The sequence below is a fragment of the Mastigoproctus giganteus genome, chromosome 4 (genome assembly GCF_048544385.1).
Source record: "Mastigoproctus giganteus isolate SK-2022 chromosome 4, ASM4854438v1, whole genome shotgun sequence".
In the NCBI taxonomy this organism is placed as follows: domain Eukaryota; kingdom Metazoa; phylum Arthropoda; class Arachnida; order Uropygi; family Thelyphonidae; genus Mastigoproctus; species Mastigoproctus giganteus.
The window spans coordinates 227588457-227611333 of NC_143578.1; the positions used below are offsets into that span (position 1 = coordinate 227588457).

General features: G+C 32.7%; 1 protein-coding gene across 4 annotated transcripts in view; it reads right to left on the reverse strand.

The window, feature by feature from the left end:
- Positions 1-22877, reverse strand: part of LOC150087458 (lysosomal-associated transmembrane protein 4A) — a 93687-nt gene that overhangs the window by 42857 nt on the left and 27953 nt on the right. For all 4 annotated transcript variants that reach the window (XM_090371200.1, XM_090371197.1, XM_090371196.1 and 1 more), the window contains one exon: positions 99-222. In XM_090371200.1, the coding sequence (XP_090227326.1) occupies positions 99-197 (99 nt within the window). In that variant the 5' untranslated portion in view covers positions 198-222. The remainder of the gene's footprint in view (positions 1-98; positions 223-22877) is intronic.

Sequence of the window (22877 nt, forward strand, 5' to 3'; positions counted from 1 at the left end):
ACTTTGAACTATCATTTTATATTTCAATATAAAATTGCCCAACATAAAATGTTACACTTCTTTAAAAATTAAAAAAAAAAAATTAAGAAAAAACTTACCAAATGCCATACTCCCAGAATTATCGTTCCAGTTCGAACATGACAACAAAAGCAGCAACGAAAATTGTCGCTGCTTCCAAAATCAGCTTTCCTAAGCATTTGTTTGAATACCTATAAAAAAATTCTTGGGGAAAAGAAATAATAAAGCAAAATAAATATTAAATACACACACACACACACACACAGACAGGATGATTCAGGGGAAAGTTCATAGCTTCAGGAGCTAACAGCAGTAATCATTTTGAGTAGAAAAGTTCATATAAACATGTGTCTGATTCTGAGCAGTTATGGAGCCATGGCTGTTTGAAAAAAAAAGTCTATGGAGTTTTTGATGATAAAAATAACAAAAAAAAAAAGCATGCCCAGCAAAATTTTTCTTCTACAGAGTGTACAAGTTTGTTCATTCTTACTTATTTTCATTATTTCTAATCACTGAAAGCTCCATAAGCCATTTTCATGTTTGCAAATATGGTAAAGTTAAACTGTCTTTATTTTGTCTATCTATCTATCTATTTAAATGTAACACCTTAACTGCCACTGGGCAGATTTTCATGAAACTTTTTTAGATCTCTCTCTCCTTTTTGGAGGGGGAGAATGTTAGGCCAACTATTTCATTTAAATAATTTCAATTCAATAGAAATTTGACAATTTATTTCCCCCCCTCCATAAAATTCAAGTTATCTCCATATTTAAATGAAAGCAAATTTTGAAGTTACAGATATTACTAGATAACGAAAAGTCAGGCTGACACCAAATTTTCAGGGCATGTTCCACCAGTCAGCACGAAGGTTAAATAAGATTCGACAACCACAACAGCCCACATCCCTACCCAACATAAACCTATATTAGTTTGGATAGTTGAGCATTTCTCAAGGATAAGTCATACCAACACCAAACTGTCTGTGTACATTTTATTGGTCCTCTGGAAAGCTTTTACAACCAATTACCATTGTCCCTGGTTCTGCCTACTTCCCCCACTACACATTTTATTTATGCACACATATTACTCGAAGGTGCATATACTGATTGGACATTAGTTCAGAAGGAAAAGTCATTAACAGTAAAGTTTCTGCACTGAATTATCTGTTAAATTGCCAGAGCAGTTTTAGACCTCACCCCTATGGAAACAATTATAAATTTGAAACAAACTAATCCTTTAGAATTTAAGAACTTTTTAGAATATTCTTTTAGACCAGAGCTGTCTAACTTCAAACCATTGAGGGACATCATTGTACTTTTGGTATCTAACCATGGACTACATTATTAAATAGGTGACTCCATAGCCAGGTGGGCAGGAGCAGCAGTGCGTAGTGCACACTTCTTGATTAGACGGGGTTCGAGCCCGTGACCACCAAATACGGAGGATGCGGAAAGATCAGGGAATGACCACCGCATATTCCCAAAGCAATATGGCCTTAGTTGCTAATGCTCCTAAAAACCAAATAACAACATTATAAATTTTTTAAAAATAATGAATATTATTTTTAAAAAATCATTAATTCTTATTCATTTACTTGTGTTTCACAGATCTCTATTCACTACAAGATATTACTGCCATGTAATGATTAGATCTATGAAACAAGCACAAATAAGAATCAGACCCATAAAGGTTAACTATTTATTTAAATTTAATGTACTGTAATTTAGAAATATTTTTGTAATACTGCATTTGTAAATTTAATGTACTGAAATAACGTAACTGAATACACCAAAATTAGAAAAATACAAATGATTTGCTTCTGACAAAAAAGTTGTTTACTAGTGTCATGTGAAATCAATTGAAAAATTAAAAACAATACAAGCACTTTTTATAAAATGTTTTCAACAAGATTTCCTGCTTTTTTGGAAATAAGAAAAAAAAAAATTTGAAAACGCAATCATACTCATGAGCCACACCAAACTGGAGAGCTGCATGAAGTCTGCAGACTATCTGTTCTAGACCTTAATACTAATTATCATGTCGATGGGTTATTCTATATCCACTGATATGTATCCATCCTCTCAATTCTCCAAAAAAATAAAAAATATATATAATAATAAAATAAAACCACAAATCTCATTTCAGTTTACTCAACATATGGAGAGATTTTCATAAATACTTAAGTATAGTACAGAAACTTTTAGGCACTATTTAATAATCGAATATGACCTAATTTGTTTAAAATTCAAATAATCATAGCTCCTTAAATGTTCAGAATCATACAAGTTTATATTAACTTCTTTTTACATATATATAAAATTGCCACTGCCCCCAAAGTTACAACTTTTCTCCTTAAATCACCATATGTGATTCAAACATCTAACCTTTCATTCTACAGGTCACTAAAAATTATTATTTAATAGAAAATTTTCACGTTATCTTATGAGATGTCAATTATTGATCACTTTAAAGCATGTATAGATTTAACACTGACTATGCAATATATCCAAGGAGTTTCTATACCTTAGGGATGTGCTGTCGACAAAGAGCACATGGAACAAATGACATTTATATTACTGATTCAATACAGCTGCTTTCTCTATTTAACATATTTATATAACTGTTTATTTTATCGATATGATATTTTTTGATGCCAGAGAAAAATTCAAAATCCTCATATAGAAACATTTTTGTTAATCATAAAATTGAAGTTAACTTAATTACAGACAATGTGTTATATATCCAAAACCATCTCTCTCTCTCTCTCTCTCTCTCTCTCTCTCTCTCTCTCACTTTCATTATGACATGCTTAAAACAGAGTGACAAACCAAATGGGCTAGAAATTGAAATGTCATACTTTCTGGTCAGCAGTCAGAGCAAAACATCTCTTGATTTGCTCTGACTGCTATCTATATCACCACGTAAGAGAGGTAACAAGACAAAGCAATATTCTTGATCTGGTTATCAGCAGCGATTCCTCATATATTAAGAATCTTCAAGTAATGGAATCTTTTGGTGGCAGTGAACAGTGTAGTGATGTGGGATTTAGTCAAAAGAAATACTGTCAATGGCAAGAGGCTTTGTTTTTGCAAAGATGACTATATTGGGATCAGACATTTTTTAAACTCTTTTCAGTCAGACAAACTGATGCTGTTAAATATGTAAATGTAAAAGAGGAAGTGTTAAGAGAAGTAATAATAGAGGCAATAAACATTATATACAAACTAAGAAATATTGTTCAAGATCTAGACCAAAATGGATGCAAGATGAACCAATGAGCTTAGCAGTAGAGGACAAAAATGCATGGCATGATTATAAATAACAGGGGATACAAAGTCTTACAATAAGTACATACAGTTGAAACCTGTTATAATGTGATGCTCTGGGTCAGTACAAAGAATCACATCACAATATAAGTGAGATTGTATTAGAAAATTCTAGCCATTTTTCAGCATTCAACCTTCATACTTAAGTACTATCAATTTTGCTTGTCCTCCCCTTTTTGCATGCAATTAAAAGATTGAAACAAAATTGTTTCAATCTTTTATTGATGCACTGTACAATAAAGTATTTAAAAATACCAATATTTATTGTTGTTAAATATACATAAACATGATATTAGTAAAATAATAAGGAGTTTACCTCAATACACTATTCCGTATGATACCCTCCAGAAATTAAAACTGGAGGGTATCATACGGAAGTGTTCTACGCACTATATTGAGGTAAACTCCTCTTATTATTTTACTAATATTATTATCAACGTAGAACATATTGAGTAGTACAGCTCTGATTCATACTACATAAACACACACATTTTGTCAGAAAATCAAATAGATACTCACAAAAACTGCTTTTTCCACGTGGTCGTATTGACTGTTACATTGACCTGGTTGCTTAATTTCTCTTCCAGGGAAATAATGGAGTCACTGATTATAGAAGTAATGCAGTTATACTGCAGTCACAGCATGCATTTCTTAAAGGGGCAATCTTGTCTGGCCAAGCAGTAACCAATGAACTGAATGCAAATAATGACTTTTATATCACATACTTGGATTTCAGAAAAAGTTTTTGACACTGTTGCACATAGGAGCCTGCTGTACAAATTGGAGCAGTGTGGCATTAAGAGCAAGTTACTGTTATGGAAAAAGGAATAGTTGAGTGGGAGAAGACAGTGGTAATCAATGGACATTGCTCTTCATGGAGACTAATGTCATTAATGAAGTTCCGCAGGATTCAGTGATGGGAGCATTGTTATTTTCTATATTTATTAATAATATGATGAATATATATGAGACTTAATGTCTAAGTCTGAAAATGTACAAAAGTGGGCAGGGTGATTAATGATGGTAATCAAGGTAACTACTACAACAAGATCTATAAAAGTTAGGCAGATGAGATGAGAAAGTGCAAGTGTTAGGCAGTGCAAGTTTGATATTTACAAATGCAAGGTACTGCATAGTACCTTGCATTTGTAAATATTGCACTAGAAATAGAAGTAATCCCAGATTAACATACCAACTGCGTGATACTACACTCAGGGTAGTGGAAAATGAAAAATACCAGGGATAATCGTACAGTAAGATATGAAGTTCTCTGAGCATTATGCACAGGCTGTCAGCTCATGAGGGTTTTGTTAATGATATACCGAGGCTTCATTTTAGGGAGGATGAGGAGGAAACAAGAGGATGGTCTTACCAGGGGAGACTTCAGTTCTGTAAATTGCCGTATCCTGTGACTAGGCATCTGTGAGGTGTTTAAGGCTTCGAATGGATTGAAGCAAACTCAATGCTGATGGCGTTGAGTTTGTTCGATGCCATCAGACTACACACGAGAAGACGTAATCAAGAAAGATACTGTTTCTCACATGACATGAAAAGAAGCCAAAACGATATCTTGCAATTCCTCTTTACAAAGCAATGAGAGTTCTGCAATGACTGGACTACCAACACAAGGCATTCATCAAATAAGAAATGAAAAGTGAAGTGTGATGAAACCTCTGAATATTAACAAATAAATTAGCTACGTGGTATATAAGGAAGCCCAGTGTTTTTGCTATGCCGGCCAAGAAAATAAAAAATAAAGTATCTAATAAAATAAACTCCATATTTGACTCCTTCAGGTAGGTAACCTATTCAGATTACTTAAATTTCTCCCAATTTCAGCCTCAACAAATCTACGGGGGCAGTTTATTCCAGTAATCAACAACACTGGCTAAAGCAAAAATTCCTGCAATCTAAACCTCTTCCCACATAACTGGGGGAAGAGGTTTAGTACATGGCCCCTAGTTCTGGAATCATTTACAAGAGTGAAAATTTCATCCTAATTCAATTTTGCCTCTCAGCCTTATACACCTCAGATCTCTAAGATGTCTAGTTACCAAGCTCTGTAGCCCAAGTATTCAAAGTATTTCCTCATATGGTTCTCTTTTTGCTGATCTCACCAGGTACACTAACTTTCTTTTAAGAAAGGTTTTTTTTTTTGTGCAGTCCCCATATTTGAACACAATATTCCAAGCACAGTCTTATGAACACTTTATACAGTGGAATTACGACAGCTATCTCTACAAGCAAATGATTGTTGAATCATTGATAGGACACCATGGGCCTGCCACCACCTATCTACACTGCTCTGAGAGCTTCACATCCAACCAAACCAACCAAATAACTACCAAATCCCATTCTCCTCTAATGATTTTAATTCAACCCCACCAAGTGGGTAAGTTATTTTGGGGTTGCTATTTCCCCAAATATAAAACATTGTATTGTGTAGCATGAAAACGTAGCCGCTACTTTTCTCACTGTCCTTCAAGGAAGCAATGCTGCTTAGCAATGATCATTAACCACTCTACCAATCTTGATATCTCCAAATTTTGACAAAATGCCCTTTATTCCTTCATTGTTGTCATTTAAAAAAAATAAATAAAAACCACAGTGGTCCCAATACTGATCTCTGAGGAATCCCACTACCTATATTAGTCCAATTTGAAAAGTAACCAGTGACTAGGCACCTGTGATGTGATTTGAATGAGGTGTTTAACCCTCTCAACCCTCTGCCTTTCTATCCTGCAGCCATTACTCTGAGATTCATATAAAGATATTTTCTGCAAAGCTATCATGTGAAACTGAATGAAACGCTTTTCTGAAATCCAAGTAAACAATACAAAATTATTTTTTACATCCATCTCATGAGTGATTCTATCAAAATAGCTAACCAGGTTGAACATATTTTCCCTTTCATAAAACCATGCTGTCCTCTTCCAAATTCCATTTCTACCTAAATCACCCTGTATTAAACTTTTTTCACTACTTCCATCATTTTCTCTAACAATGAAGTTGGACCGACCAGTCAGTAGTTACCCACTTCACTATTAGAACCACCTTTATGTTTTAGCAATAGTGACACTTCTGAAAGCCAAAGGAATTTCTCCTGAGTCCAGTGATGCTCAATAATTAATTTAATGGTTCTCTTGCTACCTCCCTCAAAATTACTGGGTCTGTGCAATCAACTACAGGAGCCTTATCTGCCTATACACTCAAATGCTCTTCTAATAACTTTCTGAAATTTCAATGGCATTAATTTGATACTTCCCTGATTCACCTGCACAGTTTCTCCTCACTATGAACAGTCTTTCAACTCTAAATATAAAACAAAGTATGAGTTCACTTCATCTACAATCAGAAGGCTTATCTAAGACTTTCCCACACCCATCACACAAGGAGCGATCTAACTAATTCTTCTCTTCTTTACATGCACATACATAAAAAAAAAAAAACCCTATTCTTTACTGTTGTAGTCAGCGATTTCTTATAATCGGTGCCTAACCTTTTTTTTTGGTACAATTAAGAATCAACTGGTAGCTATAGGCTTCATTTAGTATTTTACATCACTCTTTCCAATTTTATCTTTTTCTACTCTCTTAAACATTATAGCTCATTATTCATTCATCTCAGCATCCAGCTGGTGTTATGGCTTTAAAGGTATGCCATAAAACTAATATATCCATGCTCTGTGTGCTATCTTTCCAGCTGATAGAAGATATATAGAATCTTAAGCTTTCATAGTCCCCTTACCTGCAATTAAAACCCATTCTTTTTGTCTTTAACAACTGCAACTTTCTTCATCAGACACCTGCCAGGTTTCTGATTACATTTTCAATAAAATATTCAGCTTAACACATAATAATAATAAAATAAAAAAAACATTTTAAAAAGTTATTATTGCAGAACCTTATGTTACTTTATTTATATTCCCATAAAAAAATTAAGTGTTCCTGCAATCATGACAATATTGTGGGCTATATTGAAAAAAATAAAAAAACCAATAGTGTATTGGAAAGAATAAAAAGCTACTTTCAATGCTGCTGTATCTATAAAATAAGGAAATTGCTAGTCCCTATGTATTACCAGAAACAGAAGTATGCCCTCCCAATTTACTTAACAATAGATCCTTCCCATTGTTAAGTAACAATAGGAAGAATGCTGCAAGTAAGTTAGCAAAAGAAATAACCACAGCAGAATCACACCTTTATAAGTACAACTTTAATTGGTGTATTATTATTTTTTTGTTAGTTGTTGTCGCATTGGCTTCTGTGGCCATAATGCACCCCCCAAAGTTTTTGCATTTTACTCTAATCCAAGCCCGAGATGGGATTCGAACCCACAACCTTAGGGTTGCTAGGCAGGCACTTTACCTACCTGGCTAGCCCGGTCAGCTTGGTGTATTAGGATATAATAGTGTTTCTAATAAGTTGGACCCACAATGTCTCAAAAATGATTAGTAAATTTAGCACCGACACTCACTGAATAACAAAAATAGTTATACCATACACCAGTGTTTCTCAACCTTTTCATAGCTGCAGCACACTTTTAAAGACACTCAAATTTTGCAGCACAATACAAACTACAATCACTACTATACTCATATATTCACAAACAGGAAGTTATTTCTGTTGGATTTTTTTTAATAATACACTTATTATTCATGTAGGAAAGATGAGTAGATCTACTACTAGGAATTAAAACATGTCATATTGACTGCCGGAAAGCACTCAGATCAGCGCAGCATTAATAAACAAATTTTTTGTTCGAATTAATTTTTATTATAAAACTTGGATTTAATTTTTTTTAATTTGCGTTTTCTGTGACACACTTGAAGCATACTCGCAGCACACAGGTTGAGAAACACTGCCACACACATTGTCTACTTTCTGCAAGTACCACATTACATGAACATTAATTATAACATTTAAGTATATAAAATATTTATCTGTAATCAGAAATCTTTTTTTGATATTTTGGTGTTCTAAAGTGGGGGGAAGCTATTTCCTAATTTAAAAAATTGTGGGCAACTACCTAGATAGGTGCCTCACTGTATGGCTCAATTTAAAATTTGATAAATATCTGATACCTCACTCCTAGAATTTGAAGAAATGGGGCTTTTTTTTTTTTTTTTTTTTAGTCCCCATTTCTTCAAATTCTGGTAATGTAATTATATGGCATTCTCCCTTGCCTCTCTGAATTTGGAAAATACTTCTTTTTTTTGTTTGTTTCTATGCTTCCCTGATTTGTTTTACTCTTTTTTTTTTTTACAAATACAATCTGACACCTTGTCAGGGAAAATCTGAATTTTTTTGCAGCCATTGCCTTTTCTTTTCCCTTACAACCTTATATATTTTGTACTTTTTAAAGGAGGGGAAACAAATCCTCTGTAGCTATTGGACTTTGCAGAACAGTTGAATAAGAACCAGGGTTGCTTTGTTGACTACTTTCTGTGTTGGTACTTACGTTTTTTTCCCATCAAATAGTCACAGTCAGCAATGGACTCTTGCAACAGTGTACCTTTTTCCATCATAAAAACCTCATTCATTATATCATAAAAATAAGGGATCTGTTCTATCATAAAATCAGGTATCTGTCAAGTAAGGCATTTGTCCATGGTGCTTGAATCTGCATCCATAACTTCAAGATCATTAATTTGTTACCTTTTCTATCAAGAGCTTTAAGATAGTGTACAAATTATACATTATCTCCTGTGTAATTTTATTGCACATTAACAAAATATGGCCATTATCAGATCACCTACATCACAATAAATACTGCCACTGTCACTATGATATCCATCTGATACCTCACTGCAACTGCCCAGTTATCCATACCTCTTTATATATTCAAAGAACTTTCCCAAAAGAACCTTCCAATATTTCTTGAATAGAACTGCTAGAATGTTCTAGTATCCCCCATGACATTATGTCCCAATAATCCTTTCCTCACTCTCAACTTACCATATCACAGAATGTTCATAAACTTCATTGAACATTTTGAAAACTCCATTTATTCTAAGATTGATTTTAAGAATTCCTTTATTTATTTTTCTTTATTATTTATTTTTTTTTTTTAAAAGCCTATGCAAACCTTTCAATGATGTTCCAAAATACAAGAATATTTGGTCCAGTTGTTTTCATTGACCAAATATTATTATTGTATACCTCAATTAGACACATAATACATAACTTTTATATAAATCTGCTTTCTAATTATATAGCCATTTTTTCCATGCTTTTCTTCAACTTAGTTTCAAATAATTGCATTGCAAAGCCTGTTATACCTTTTCACACCCCCATTTGCAACTTCCTGCAGATGTTTCATCCTGTTTGTAGAATTTTTCATTCCAGACAATGTCTTCCCTTGTGAGCAGTTAGCTTACACAGATCAGTTTCTAAATGCTAATTGAAGGGTATGAAATATGTCTATTCTACACCTTCCTAGTGGAGGCTTCTCACTATGCACACAGTGAGAGTTATCAATAGGGAGAGGATTTTAGGAATATATATATATATATATATGCATACATATATATATGCATATACAATGCATACTCCATTTCTAGAAGCCATAATCCAACATGGATATCAGTGTAAATTACTAAAGACAATTATAATAGAAGTTGGCTAAATTAAAGTTTTACTTACATTAATGCCATGTCCCTAGAGAACTTATCAACTCAGAATATTTTTCAAACTGGTTTGATAAGACCATGATTTCCCACAAAAGAGATGGGCTACATTTAAATATTAATGCAAACTATACAAATTCCTTCTGAAAATAAAGTCAAAATGGCTACTCATCTGGAAAAATATTTTATCCTTTTTGATAACTGAATGATGCACAAGAATACAGTATTCAGTCTTTTTTTTTTTAAGACAGTGGCTGAGAGAAAAATAGTGATTTTGCAACAAAGGAAAAAGTAATATTGTCAGGTTTGTTCAAAAGAAGCAAACTATGTTAAAAAAAATTACAGTTCAATTAAGATATAAGCAATGCAACTCAAGACTGCACAGGAGAATAAAAATAAAGCCTATTTTTTCTCAACTTTGTGTTTTCTCACAAATCGTGTAGAGTTAATTTGTAACAGCATACCATTCAGAAAAATAAATTCACCTTTCTGTTCGTTCCTGAAAAGTGTTAATCAATTACTGATGAATCCACTCAACAAAAATTATACAAGTTCAGTTTGTAACAATCAAATGTGAAACTAAATTACATTCTCCATCTTTTCTTGAAGAAAAGAGGGAGAATATAATTTCTATTGGTGTCAGTCAGCAAGTATCTGGGCAGCACCAGTGCAATTCTTCCTTCAGATGTCTCCACTATTACAAATATTGTCCAATCTGTTAATGGCAAAAGACAACTTAAAAACAATCATGGTGTGTTATTATAATGAGGTCACGAGTTCATTTTAATTAACTTTGTGAGAATATTTAATTTTCTTGCAAAATATTAAATATTTTTGTCATATTTCAGCATTTTTAATGCATATGTTTTCATCTTCAGAACAACATACCATTTAATTTTCACAGTACAGAAGAAAAATATGAATCTACAACATCCATCATGGCTTAGAGAGAATCCCTACCCAGAGACCATCATCATCGTAACATTAAACAATACTAATTCAAAAACAAAAATGAATGCATTTCATTTTTGTTTTTGATTCAGTATTAGTCAGTTTGAGAAAAAATGCAGTGCAAGCATTTTCTCTCAAACTAAAAGAACAAATTTGGAAATAATTTGCAGTAACAAACTGATCTGTTTATGACTTACAGAAATCAGTTTCTTTCTTAGATTTAACAGGAATAAGACTGGAACTGAGAGAACGGTAGGCATTCCACAAAACAAAAAAAAATAAAAAATAAATAAATAAAAATTACAGTGTACGCAAAAGAAGAATAGTACAGCATGCTATAGCATATCATTTTGCAATACAGTTCATCTTCAAGAAGTGCAACCAGCAATATTTTCTTTATAGTGGCTCTAAACTTATTCATTCTATTGAAATGAGCTATATTTTGAAAATATTATACTGCATTAGCGTCTCTACAATCTTTTTTCTACAATCATTCTTAAAACAAGTGCATTTCTCCTGACATTCTATGTTTTAACATTACTAGTATTAATGCCATTCAATGATGAGCAAAAAATACATACAGTATATAATAAAAATAAATAAATAAAAGGGTCTTCATCTTTAGGAAATGATTAAAGTTAGCTTATACTGATGATATGCTTAACCACCATGACCGGGCATTCTTTATTATTTTTTGTATTAGCACTTTTTTTTTTTATAATAACGCTTTTCCCACTGAGGAAGGATAACTTCTGTCCGAAAGGCTTTGGTGACTTGTTTACTTTATTTTTATCTTATTTAACCTGTGCTTTAACTTGTTTCTATTAAAGAGTTTTACCTAAAACCTATGTTATCTGTTTTTCTCATCAAGCTAAATAAATATCCTTATAATGAATCCTGAAAGCAGAGGCCTATTTCAATTTATACTGATTTATTTTTCTCTTAATCCACCTCGATCTGATTACATTAAAAATGTAAAATTAATTAAAACTTACTAAAAAACATTAATTAATTAAATAAACTTTATTCTTTATAGACAAAAAAATACAATACTTATTTTACACTATATACATCTGCTGAAAGCAGTTAACAAATACTGCTGATGGGTTAAATACATATATACAGATAATTTAATTCCTAAATATTTCTTCTTTGATATTAAATTGGCATTCTTTCCCTTTTATATACAACCCTACCCTCAATATCTACAAGAACTTTATTCTTAGGACTGATCTATCTGTAAATAAGATTGAATTCCACTTTCAGTGCATTCTACTGTTCCCAAAACACCTTTCATCCTTCTAAAACCAATTTCTGTAATTTCTTTCAGCATGCTAAATACAATTAAACTTTTCCAACTGCTTTACTAATGAGCTTGCCCTTACCTGAAAAGTCATCAATACTGCAGATAAAATTTATCTCTAGTTTGAAATCTATATAATTTTCTTCCAAAATTATCTTTTCATTAAACTGCAAGGGATATTTCTGGCTATGGTGTTGGGCAACAACCTACACTCAGAAGGAAAAACTAGTTCTATGAATGTGCACCCATGTGTGAAAAAGCCACTCTAATTTGCCTAACCTATTAGTGCCTTTGTTCCCCTTCACTTGAACTGTTTATAAAAAAAAAAAATTTCTAGTGAAAACTATAATTAACTTTAACTAAAAACCTAGCTGTAACAACTACTGAACACAAAAGAAAAACACTGTTTTTAGTAATCTACTTTGTCCCTGTTTTAGTAACATAACTATTTTCTTTTAATGATGAAAAATTGAAAGAAAGAAAGAAAAAAAACACTTGTCCAAAATTGAAGGTATATGAGGGATGGAGAGAAACACTGATCTTTATTGCCATTCTGTGCCTAACAAAATAAAATAAAAACCCAATGCTTACAGATACACAGCTAATGATTACTACTACTACTTCCACCACCACCAAAAATTAATGATAAAAATCACTGTTCTACAATTCAGTGAAAACAGAATAATAAAAAAAAAAAATTTAAACAAAAATCACACAACAGAAATCAAGTGACTAACAAAGATACAAGAAAACTAATAACATAAAAATATATTGAAATGACTCATTAAAGTACTAAAAATAAATACAAAACTATTCATCTCAAATTACTGATTCTTTGCCAGTGAATTTTTTGGTCTGTTGTAAAATCCACTGACAAGAAAACTGTATTCTTTTTCCATATAAATTATCATTACAACTTTAATAATAAAAGAGGCTAAATGGAATAAACCTATAGTTATTATTATTAGCTATATGGTGCAAGGAAGCCTGTGGCTTATGCTGCACCAGTCAAAAAAAATTCCCAAGTTACCCAGAGAGAGAGAGAGAGAGAGAGAGAGAGAGAGAGAGAGAGGAGAGAGAGGAGAGAGAGAGAGAGAGAGAGATAAGTAGAAGGAAATCACCAAGAAAGAGAAGAATGATGATATCCAGCACTCAGGACCCTGGGTGTGCCAAGCCCATACTCACAAGATGTGAGCCCCACTCCTCCATGACAGCACTGGAGGGGGGGGGGGTATACGTCACTCTTTTCGAGACTGGAGGATTCTTAGAGGGCTCATCAACTGGAGCTAACACAGCAAGCAAATCTAAGGTAGAGAGAGGGAATAGGATTGTATCCCCTCCTCTAAGTTTTTCAGCTTGTGCAAATAAATTGTGCCTGTAAACATACACTAGTACAGATATTTGTAAAATAATAAGAGAAGTTTACCTCAATATAGTACATAGAATACTTCCGTATGATACTCTCCAGAAATTAAATCGAAAAATTTAGATTAGATTAAAGTAACAAATAATTTTAAAAAATTAAAAATCAATTTAACACAATTAAAAATAAGAAAATTAAAAGAATTTAACGAAAAAAGGGTTAGAAATCGTTTTGCAATTTTTTTCATTAAATTCTTTTAATTTTCTTATTTTTAATTGTGTTAAATTGATTTTTAATTTTCCAAAATTTGTTACTCTAATCTAAATTTTTCGATTTTTCTCGTTTTAATTTCTGGAGAGTATCATACGAAGTGTTCTATGTACTATATTGAGGTAAACTTATCTTATTATTTTACAAATATTGATATCAATGTAGAACGTATTCAGCATTGCAGCTCTGGTTCATATTAACTAGTACAGATATAATACACAACCATATGAACTGGAACCCCATGAAAAAAAAAAAATTCCTCCTCAGTCCCAAAGAAAATTCACAATTACAAAATTTTATAAGAAATCTAGTGGGTGCCAAAATTTTTAAATTTTATCAAATGAAAAATCTCTGAAACTTTATTTAGATATGTTTGGAGGGGGATACAAGAGATAATATATATATGTTCCCTATTAAAAATAAACTTTACTAATATGTACTCACAATGTCAAGTTGTAAATTATAAGACAGCTATCACCTACTGTGAACTTCGAAGGGTTGTTGGTGGGAGGGGGGGGGGAAATGTTAGGCAAATGGTTAGTGTTATCAGATATAAATATATATATATATTAGCCCCTATTAAGAGTTATGGTTTGCTTTGATTCCTTTGGCCTCAGAGTAAACCATAACACAATCTTACCCCTTTGTGCAACAGTAGCTCAAGGCATAAATGCCACCTTCAAAAGAGAAGGAATTATGCAGTTTACACACAGTAAGAAATTAAGACAACTCTGTCAAGCTAGCCACCTCTTCAAATCTCCTCTTCAAATCTTGACCCTGATGTCTGGAATCATTATAAGATGTGCAGAAGTACAGGTAACCCTCGTATAACATGGCAGTTTGGTTTCTACAAAATCTTGTGCAATGTGAAACCGTGTTATACGGGACTAAGAACCAGTACAAAAAGGGGGTTATGTTCCAAAAGCTAACAAAAATACACCAATTTTTTTTTTAAATAACTATCGGAAACTTAATTTTTATAGTAGTAATAACTTAATATTTTAACTTTATTTTTATAATAGTAGTAACTTAAATAATAACTGAACAAACATCTTACCTTACAAACTGATACTTATATGTGAGATAATATACGTTCATTTAATTTTCTTCCTCTTCATCATTGCTAAGCACAATCTTCTGCAGCATCTAGATTTCATGTACCTTCCTGCTCTCTTTAAAAGTCACGAACTGCACTCTTCAAAGTCGCAATTATTTTTTATGGTCTCAAACAAGTACAAGTTCAAGATGAGTTTTTGAAATTTTGTTTTTTATATGATTGAATATTTGATGGGAAGGAAAACATTTCATCATAATAATGTGAAAACCTACAGAATTCCAGCTATCAGTACATTGATTACACTAACAGAAAAGCCCAATAAACCAGAAACTGCAAATTGTTTTTACTGTTTTATGGTGACCTCTAGAAATGTGCTTTGGAAAAATATCACGAAGGCAATAACAACTAGAGAGCCAAAAGCAGGGATTCACAAAAAAAAAATGGAAACGTTGAAAATTACAAACTTATTAGCACGGTTTTCCCAGCACAAAAGCTCAAAAATACCGTGTTATGCGAGATTTCCGGCAATTCTCAAACAGTGTTATAGCAAAACATTATTGTAGAAGTACCATGTTGTGTGAGGATTGCTGCAATTTATCAATCATGTTAGAGCAAAACAGTGTTGTAGAAGAACCATGTTATACAGGGGTTGCCTGTATTTCAGACTCACTCGTATCAAACTTTTAACTTTTGTAGACTTGTTACCTCCAGCATCAGTGGGCATGTAACCTTATTTTATTCCTTTGTTAAAACTGCATTCACCTATTTTATATTTTATTAATATCATTAAAATTATGTAAACCCCCCTAGCTTGGTTGTACCAGGGCATTGCCCTTACATTATTGGATGACAATAAATGATTTTTTATATAAAGTGCCATGTACTAGAAGAGTGAGGATAGCAGAAAAAAGAAGTACTGTAGATTTGTAAAAGGAGAAAGAATGAATATCCTAAGTAATGATGAATTAAGAGAATTATAGGCTGAATTGCAAAGCCAATTGGCTTTGCAATTCAGCAATCCAGAGGGAACTGCAAAGTAAAAGATGGGATAGCTATCATCAGATATGTGTGGGCAAATTTAGTTATAAATCAAAAAATGGGGATTGCAAAAATCTGATGTCAGCTAAAGTAAATATAGATACATGGTCAGATATTTCATCAGGGAACTAATGAAATACCTGACCATGTATCTGGAACTGCATTTCTATACTTGTCCATAACAGTGGAAGAGAGGCTAAATAAAGCAAAAAGAAAACTGCAAGCAGCACATTCTCTTATAGTATGGACAAGGTTGGACTACCCTGGGACTACCATGTCCATACTGTAAGAGAATGTGCTGCTTTATCCCTTGTAATTTTATTCTTTTTGCTTTACTTAGCCTCTTTTCACCTGTTATGGACAAGTATAGAAACACAGTTCCAATATATCGTCAGGTGTAGTCCCCTGATGAAATACCTGACCATGTACAGTAAACCCTCGCTAATCCAGATTAACTGGGGGAGAGGTCATCCGAATTATCAAATAATCAGGATTAGTGAAGCAAAAGATAGCCTTAAAAGAACAAAAACTCAGAACACAAATAAATGGAAAATTTAATAAATGAAATATGGGTAATGCTGATTAAAATAAATAAAATATCACTGTTGAGCCTTTATTTAAAAACTATAAAAAGACAATACATTTATCCATCAATAGATGGATAAATGTAATGTCTTTTTATACATTTATCAGGTGGCACTGGAGTCACACCAATGGCACTTGGTTGTTTCTGTGAATACCACTTAAATACAGCTTTTTAGACAGACATTATATAATATATATGTCTGTCTATTTAATACAATGCTTTTACACTTCCCACATTGAATTTTAAAGCAAATGTCTTTATAGATTCGTTTTGTTTTTTAATATCTGACAGTCTGTTGGGCCAATACCAAATTCTTCAGCAATTTTTTTTTCCAGGAACACCATTTAAGTTTTTCTATCACTTCAAGCTTGTTAATAATAGTTAAAGTAACATGTTTTCTTTTTATTCCGCTTTTCAATTCTTTAGAACCCATAATTATATAAAATATGTTAACTTATATACATAATACGTATAAAGAAGTACACAAATGAAGCAAAATAAGCAATAACATCTGTCCGACACAGAGTTGACAACGATACCGAACAACATGCAAAACAATGTAATGTACGTTCCACCTCTCTCTCTCTGCATACAGTCAAGAGTGACTTAACTGCCTTCCTAAATCCAATGTGTCTTTCAAAGTACTCAACTGTGAACAGAATTTTTCATATTTCGATCCGGATTAACTATAACCAGATTAGCAAGGGTTTATTGTATCTACATTTACTTTAGCTGACATCAGATTTTTGCAATATCTGTTTTTCAACTTTACTAAAAATGCCCATACATATCTGACGATAGCTATCACACCTTTTATTTTATTTGTTTAATCATTTTACTTTGCAGTTCCCTCACCTCTATATATAAATAATTACAATGAAATAAATTAAGAACACCTGAAAGTAAAAGCAGATTACCTGAAAATAAATAAAATTAAGTAACTAAAAATCAAATGAACAATTAAAAATCAATTCAACACAATTAAAAATTAAGTAAAAAATTAATTTCATGAAATAAATTGCAAAACAATTTTTCTTCCCGAAGCTAACAATGCTTTGACCATATGTCGTGATCACGGGAATGAAAATTACCAAATAGGGGTAAGCATGGAACTTAAATAGGGATTATTTGTCTTTGCACATTCACCTTTACATAAAGGACCACAGAGTCGGAGATTAGATATGGCCAACGAGCATTAACAGAATTCTCATGTAATTTAATTTTGACGGCTACTGCAATTAATAGTCTCGTACAGTTACGTTGGACACTAAGTATTTTGGACTCATTAAATAAAGTGTTTTTCATTAACAGCATGAAAAGCTAATTCTGACGCTGCTGAATGAGAGGCATGAACTGAGGCCGCGTGTTCATTAACATGAAAATTCAGAGGAAACCGAGTAGAATCCTGATAAGACAAGTTGCAAGAAATGTTGTATACTAGGTCATTTATTTGTGTTGTGAATGAGGAAAGGACGGAGCGATTGTTCGATATAGCGTATAATTTCCATATTGGTGTAAAATTGTAGCCAGGCTAATACAGAAATTACATACTATACCGAACAATCGCTCAGTCCTTTCCTCGTTTGTAACAAGTAAATGACCTAGTATACAACATTTCTTGCAGTGATTGCGACTCGTCTTATCGGGGTTTTACGCAGTTTCCTCTGAATTTGTGTTAATTGACACGCGGCCTCAGTTCGTGCTTCTCACTCAGCAGTGTCAGAATTAGCCTTTCGTGCAGTTAATGAAAAACACATTAATTTAACAAGGACATAATACTTAGTGTCCAACCTAATTATACGAGACTTAATTGCAGAAACAGTTGAAATTAAATCACACGAGAATTCTGTTAATGTTCGTTGGCCATATCTAATCTCCGACTCGTGGTCTTTTATGTAAAGGCACATGCGTGAAGACAAATAATCCCTATTTCAGTTCCATGCTCACCCCTATTCGGTAATTTTCATTCTTGTGATCACAGCATACAGTCGAAAAGCATTGTCAGCTTCAGGAAGGAAAATCGTTTTGCAATTTTTTGACTTAATTTTTAATTGCGTTAAATTGATCTTTGTGTTCATTTGATTTTTAATTACTGTTAATTATTTCTTACTGAAATGTAAGATTTTTGATTTTTTAATTGTTTTTGTTTTAATTTCTGGAGCGTACATACGGAAGTGTTCTATGTATCATATTGAGGTAAACTTCTCTTATTCTTTTACAAATATTGATATCAATGTAGAATATACTGAGCATTTTATAGCTCTGGTTTGTACCATCAAATTCATTTTTAATCTATTATTGACTATTTCATTCACTTCAGGTATAAACCTATTGATACATACAATTATGGGGGATTTTTTTAATACACTGGTGCAAAATTACATTAGATTAACACTAAGATACTCGGCCCAAAGTTATCATATTTTTTTCCTATAGTATTGCCTTCAAAAACAACATCATTCCGAAGTTTGCCAGGGTCAATTTAAATCATAAAATTTCAGGTGTTAAGCAACTAACACTTGCCACATCACATAATATAGTTAAGATTACTTAAGATTTCGGTATTCTAATAAACAAAAATACCTTTCCCAAGTTAGGAAACTTTGCAACAAATTAAAAAATTATCTACATCCTAACAATTGGTCTGTATTGAAGACCTCCATAGATTTGCAATGTGAAGCACAGGCCTCAGAAAAAAAAACAGGCATGTTAACAAATTTAATACATTATGGGGAGGGTCAAGACACGTTCATATGAGTTCCAACATCTTCACGAGCTTGCGACCAAATGCATACGAGTTGTGACGACCCCCACACACACACAACTGTCTACCACAGAATACTTCAGCTAGTTTGCAAACACCCCCTCACCCAACAGTCAGCAAACCGACATATCAACAGGTTACAAATCTTTCCTCATATAAGTTATCACAGGACCACATTTCACTTTTATTCTAAGGATTAAATCACAATTTACCACCTCAAAAACAGTGCATAATTGATATTGAATTTGGACTTTGTAATGTTCCACAAAAAGATTTATTTATTCAACAAGTTAACCAGGTGGTGAATAACATAAAAGAAACGAGACTTCCTAAATTGAATACACATGACAGTTCAGCTTTACGGTGAACGTTGGGAAAATAAAGACATTATTTGAATAATAATGTCTTTATTTTCCCAACGTTCACCGTAAAATTGAGAGCTGATAAAGGAGATACAGTGGTAATACTCAATAAACCAGATTATATTAATAAGTTAGTCAGTTGTATCAGATACCTCCACTTAACTTGAAGTAAACCCAGCAATATTTACCAATTTTATTTTCATCAATCAATACAATAAAACGTTAAACAAGTATCGAAAAACGACATTACTATGGCACAGTTAAAGGAATTAAAGGCCAGAACATATAATATTCCTGCACTTTTCGGCCAGGTAAAATTACATAAAACCGGATTTCCTATTCAGCCTATTGTTTCCTTCTTGGCATTTTCATCCTTGGCCACACACGTACATAGCATTATAAAACCCTTTAGACAGGCGATACAATTTGGGATTAAGAACTATGATACACTATTTAATAACCTTAAGGACTGAAGACTTGGCAGTAATAATTTATTCTCACTAGATGTTACCTTGTTATATACAAATGTAAACGTTGAATACACAGATATTCTTTGGGATATGTTAAATAATAACTCAATACCTATTAATTATACAAAGCTTCCTATTAAGGAAATTTTTCACTTAATTAAATCCTTAGTTAAAGCCAACTGTATCACCTTTCAAGGCAAAGTATACAAACAAATTTTTGGTTTGCCAATGGGATTAAGCCTGAGCGGAATAATATCGGAGATCTATCTCTCAACGATTCAACGTATACATTTGATGCCTTTTCTACCCCGTATCATATACTATGGGAGGTATTTAGACAATGTTCTACTCATTACTGATAGTAGTACTATCCAAGACATTTTACTTTCATTTAATAATATTCATTCTAGACTCAAATTTACATTGGAGAGGGAGAATACAGATACTAAGTCATTAAGTTTTCTAAATTTCATGCTTACTCGGGATGCAAATAAAATCCAATTTAACATCTATCGTAAACCTACAAACATCGGTATGCTTCTGCATTATAACAGCTTTCACCCATTCGCCTACAAAAAGATAGATTATCTTTAATCAATTTCTCAATGCTTATAAATATTCAATGACAGAATCTGCTTTTGGCTCAGAAATACAAAGAATAACCAGAAGATTCTTAAACAGGGGTTACCCACTTGCTACAATAGACAGAATTAGGGTACAAGCTAAGGATAGAACACAAAAAAAAAAAAAAAAAAAAATACACCAACCAACAATAGTAATATCAAAAAATTGTAGACAGGCCAATATGGAAATTACACACTATACCAAACAATCGCTCAGTCCTTTCCTCATTTGCAACACAAATAAATGACCTAGTATACATTTCTTGTGGTGATTACAACTCATCCTATCAGGGTTCTAAGCAGTTTCCTCTGAATTTATGTTAATCAACACGCGGTCTCTGTTCGTGCTTCTCATTCAGCAACATCAGAATTAGCCTTTCATGCCGTTAATGAAAAACACTTATTTAAAGAGGCCAAAATACTTTGTGTCCAATGTAATTATACGAGACTATTAACTGCAGAAACAGTCGAAATTAAATTACATGAGAATTCTGTTAATGTTTGCCAGCCGTATCTAATCCCTATTTAAATTCCATGCTCAACCCAATTTAGTAATTTTCATTCCTGTGATCACGACATACAGTCAAAGCATTGTCAGCTTCAGGAGTGAAAATTGTTTTACAATTTTTTTTTGTTAAATTGATTTGTGTTCATTTGATTTTTAATTTTTTAATTGTTTTCGTTTTAATTTCTGGAGAGTATCATACGGAAGTGTTCTACGTATCATATTGGGGTAAACTTCTCTTATTCTTTTACAAATATTGATATCAACGTAGAACGTATTGAGCATTATAGCTCTGGTTCATACTGTTATATATATAATAGTATTAAGAAAATAAGTAAGTAGAGGGTGGAGAGTAATTGTAGTGAAAAGGAAGGTAACATTAATTATGGACCAGGGACACTACTTAAGCAAACATACCCTACAGCCATAATGTGTGTGTGTGTGTGTGTGTGTGTGTGTGTGTGTGTGTGTGTGTGTGTGTGTGTGTATAAAAAAAAAATGGTATGAAGAAAGTGTGAAGAAGCTTTTGTGGTTTATACTATTGAATCTATGGTATACATGAGAAGTGAACTCGAAGAAATGGATAAGAAATGTAGTCATATATGATATAAAGAAGTGACAAATAGTGGGAAAAATAAGATATGAAAGAGGGACAATAGTTGGCAAAATGAGACTACATTACAGTGATTTTGACAATTTCAGTGTCTCCATCAGAGGTCATCCACCAAAATTATGAGCAAGACAGCAATGTTCTTGCTTCTCTTTCCGGCATGTTCTGCATGCTATAGAGCACGTGTGTTATAGACCACATGTTAAGAACAAAATTTGAAATTTTGCAGCAAGAATAGAGACTAATAAATTTTGCCAATAAATGTAATTATAATTATCAGTAGGGCATACATATCATGGATGACCTTACAAAAGCAAGGAGGGAATTGAAAAAACTGGAATGACATAGAAAAGTAGGAATAGGTAAGAAAGAACTTGCCGTTACCTTGAAAGACTGAAAATGGCAATGTGCCTGTATATTTATGTATAGGTTCACTAGCAGTTCCTAGTGTTAGAAAGAAGGGGGGGGGGAAACTTGAATGGTATAGTGTCTGTAAACTAGCTGGATGTATAAATAGAAACGATATATGTGATGATGAACGCTGTTAAATACATGGTGCAAACTGTCCAGGATAGTTGAGAGTTATAATAGCTTACAAAGTAGCAGTGAAAAGCAGCTAAATTTTAAGGCGAAAAATAGATTGGGTAAAGGAAGATGGTAGCTTCCCATTTATTGCGTTGGTAAGACTAATGGCTCACAGGACATAAGTAGGGACAAGTAAAGCAGAAAGATGAATGAAGTAGAGGTAAATAGATGGGCTCTGGTAGTTTGGGGTTGTAAATCCCATTCCTATCATTAGGACCCTGAACAATGAACACTGAAATTGTGAAAAACACTGCAATGTAGTCTTGTTTTGCCAACTAATTGTTGCTTTTTCATATCTTATTTTTCCAACTATTTATCACCTTTTCATATCATATTTGGTCACTTCTCCTATCATATATCGCTATATTTCTTATCCATTTCTTTGAGTTCACTTCTTGTGTATAACATAAATTCAATA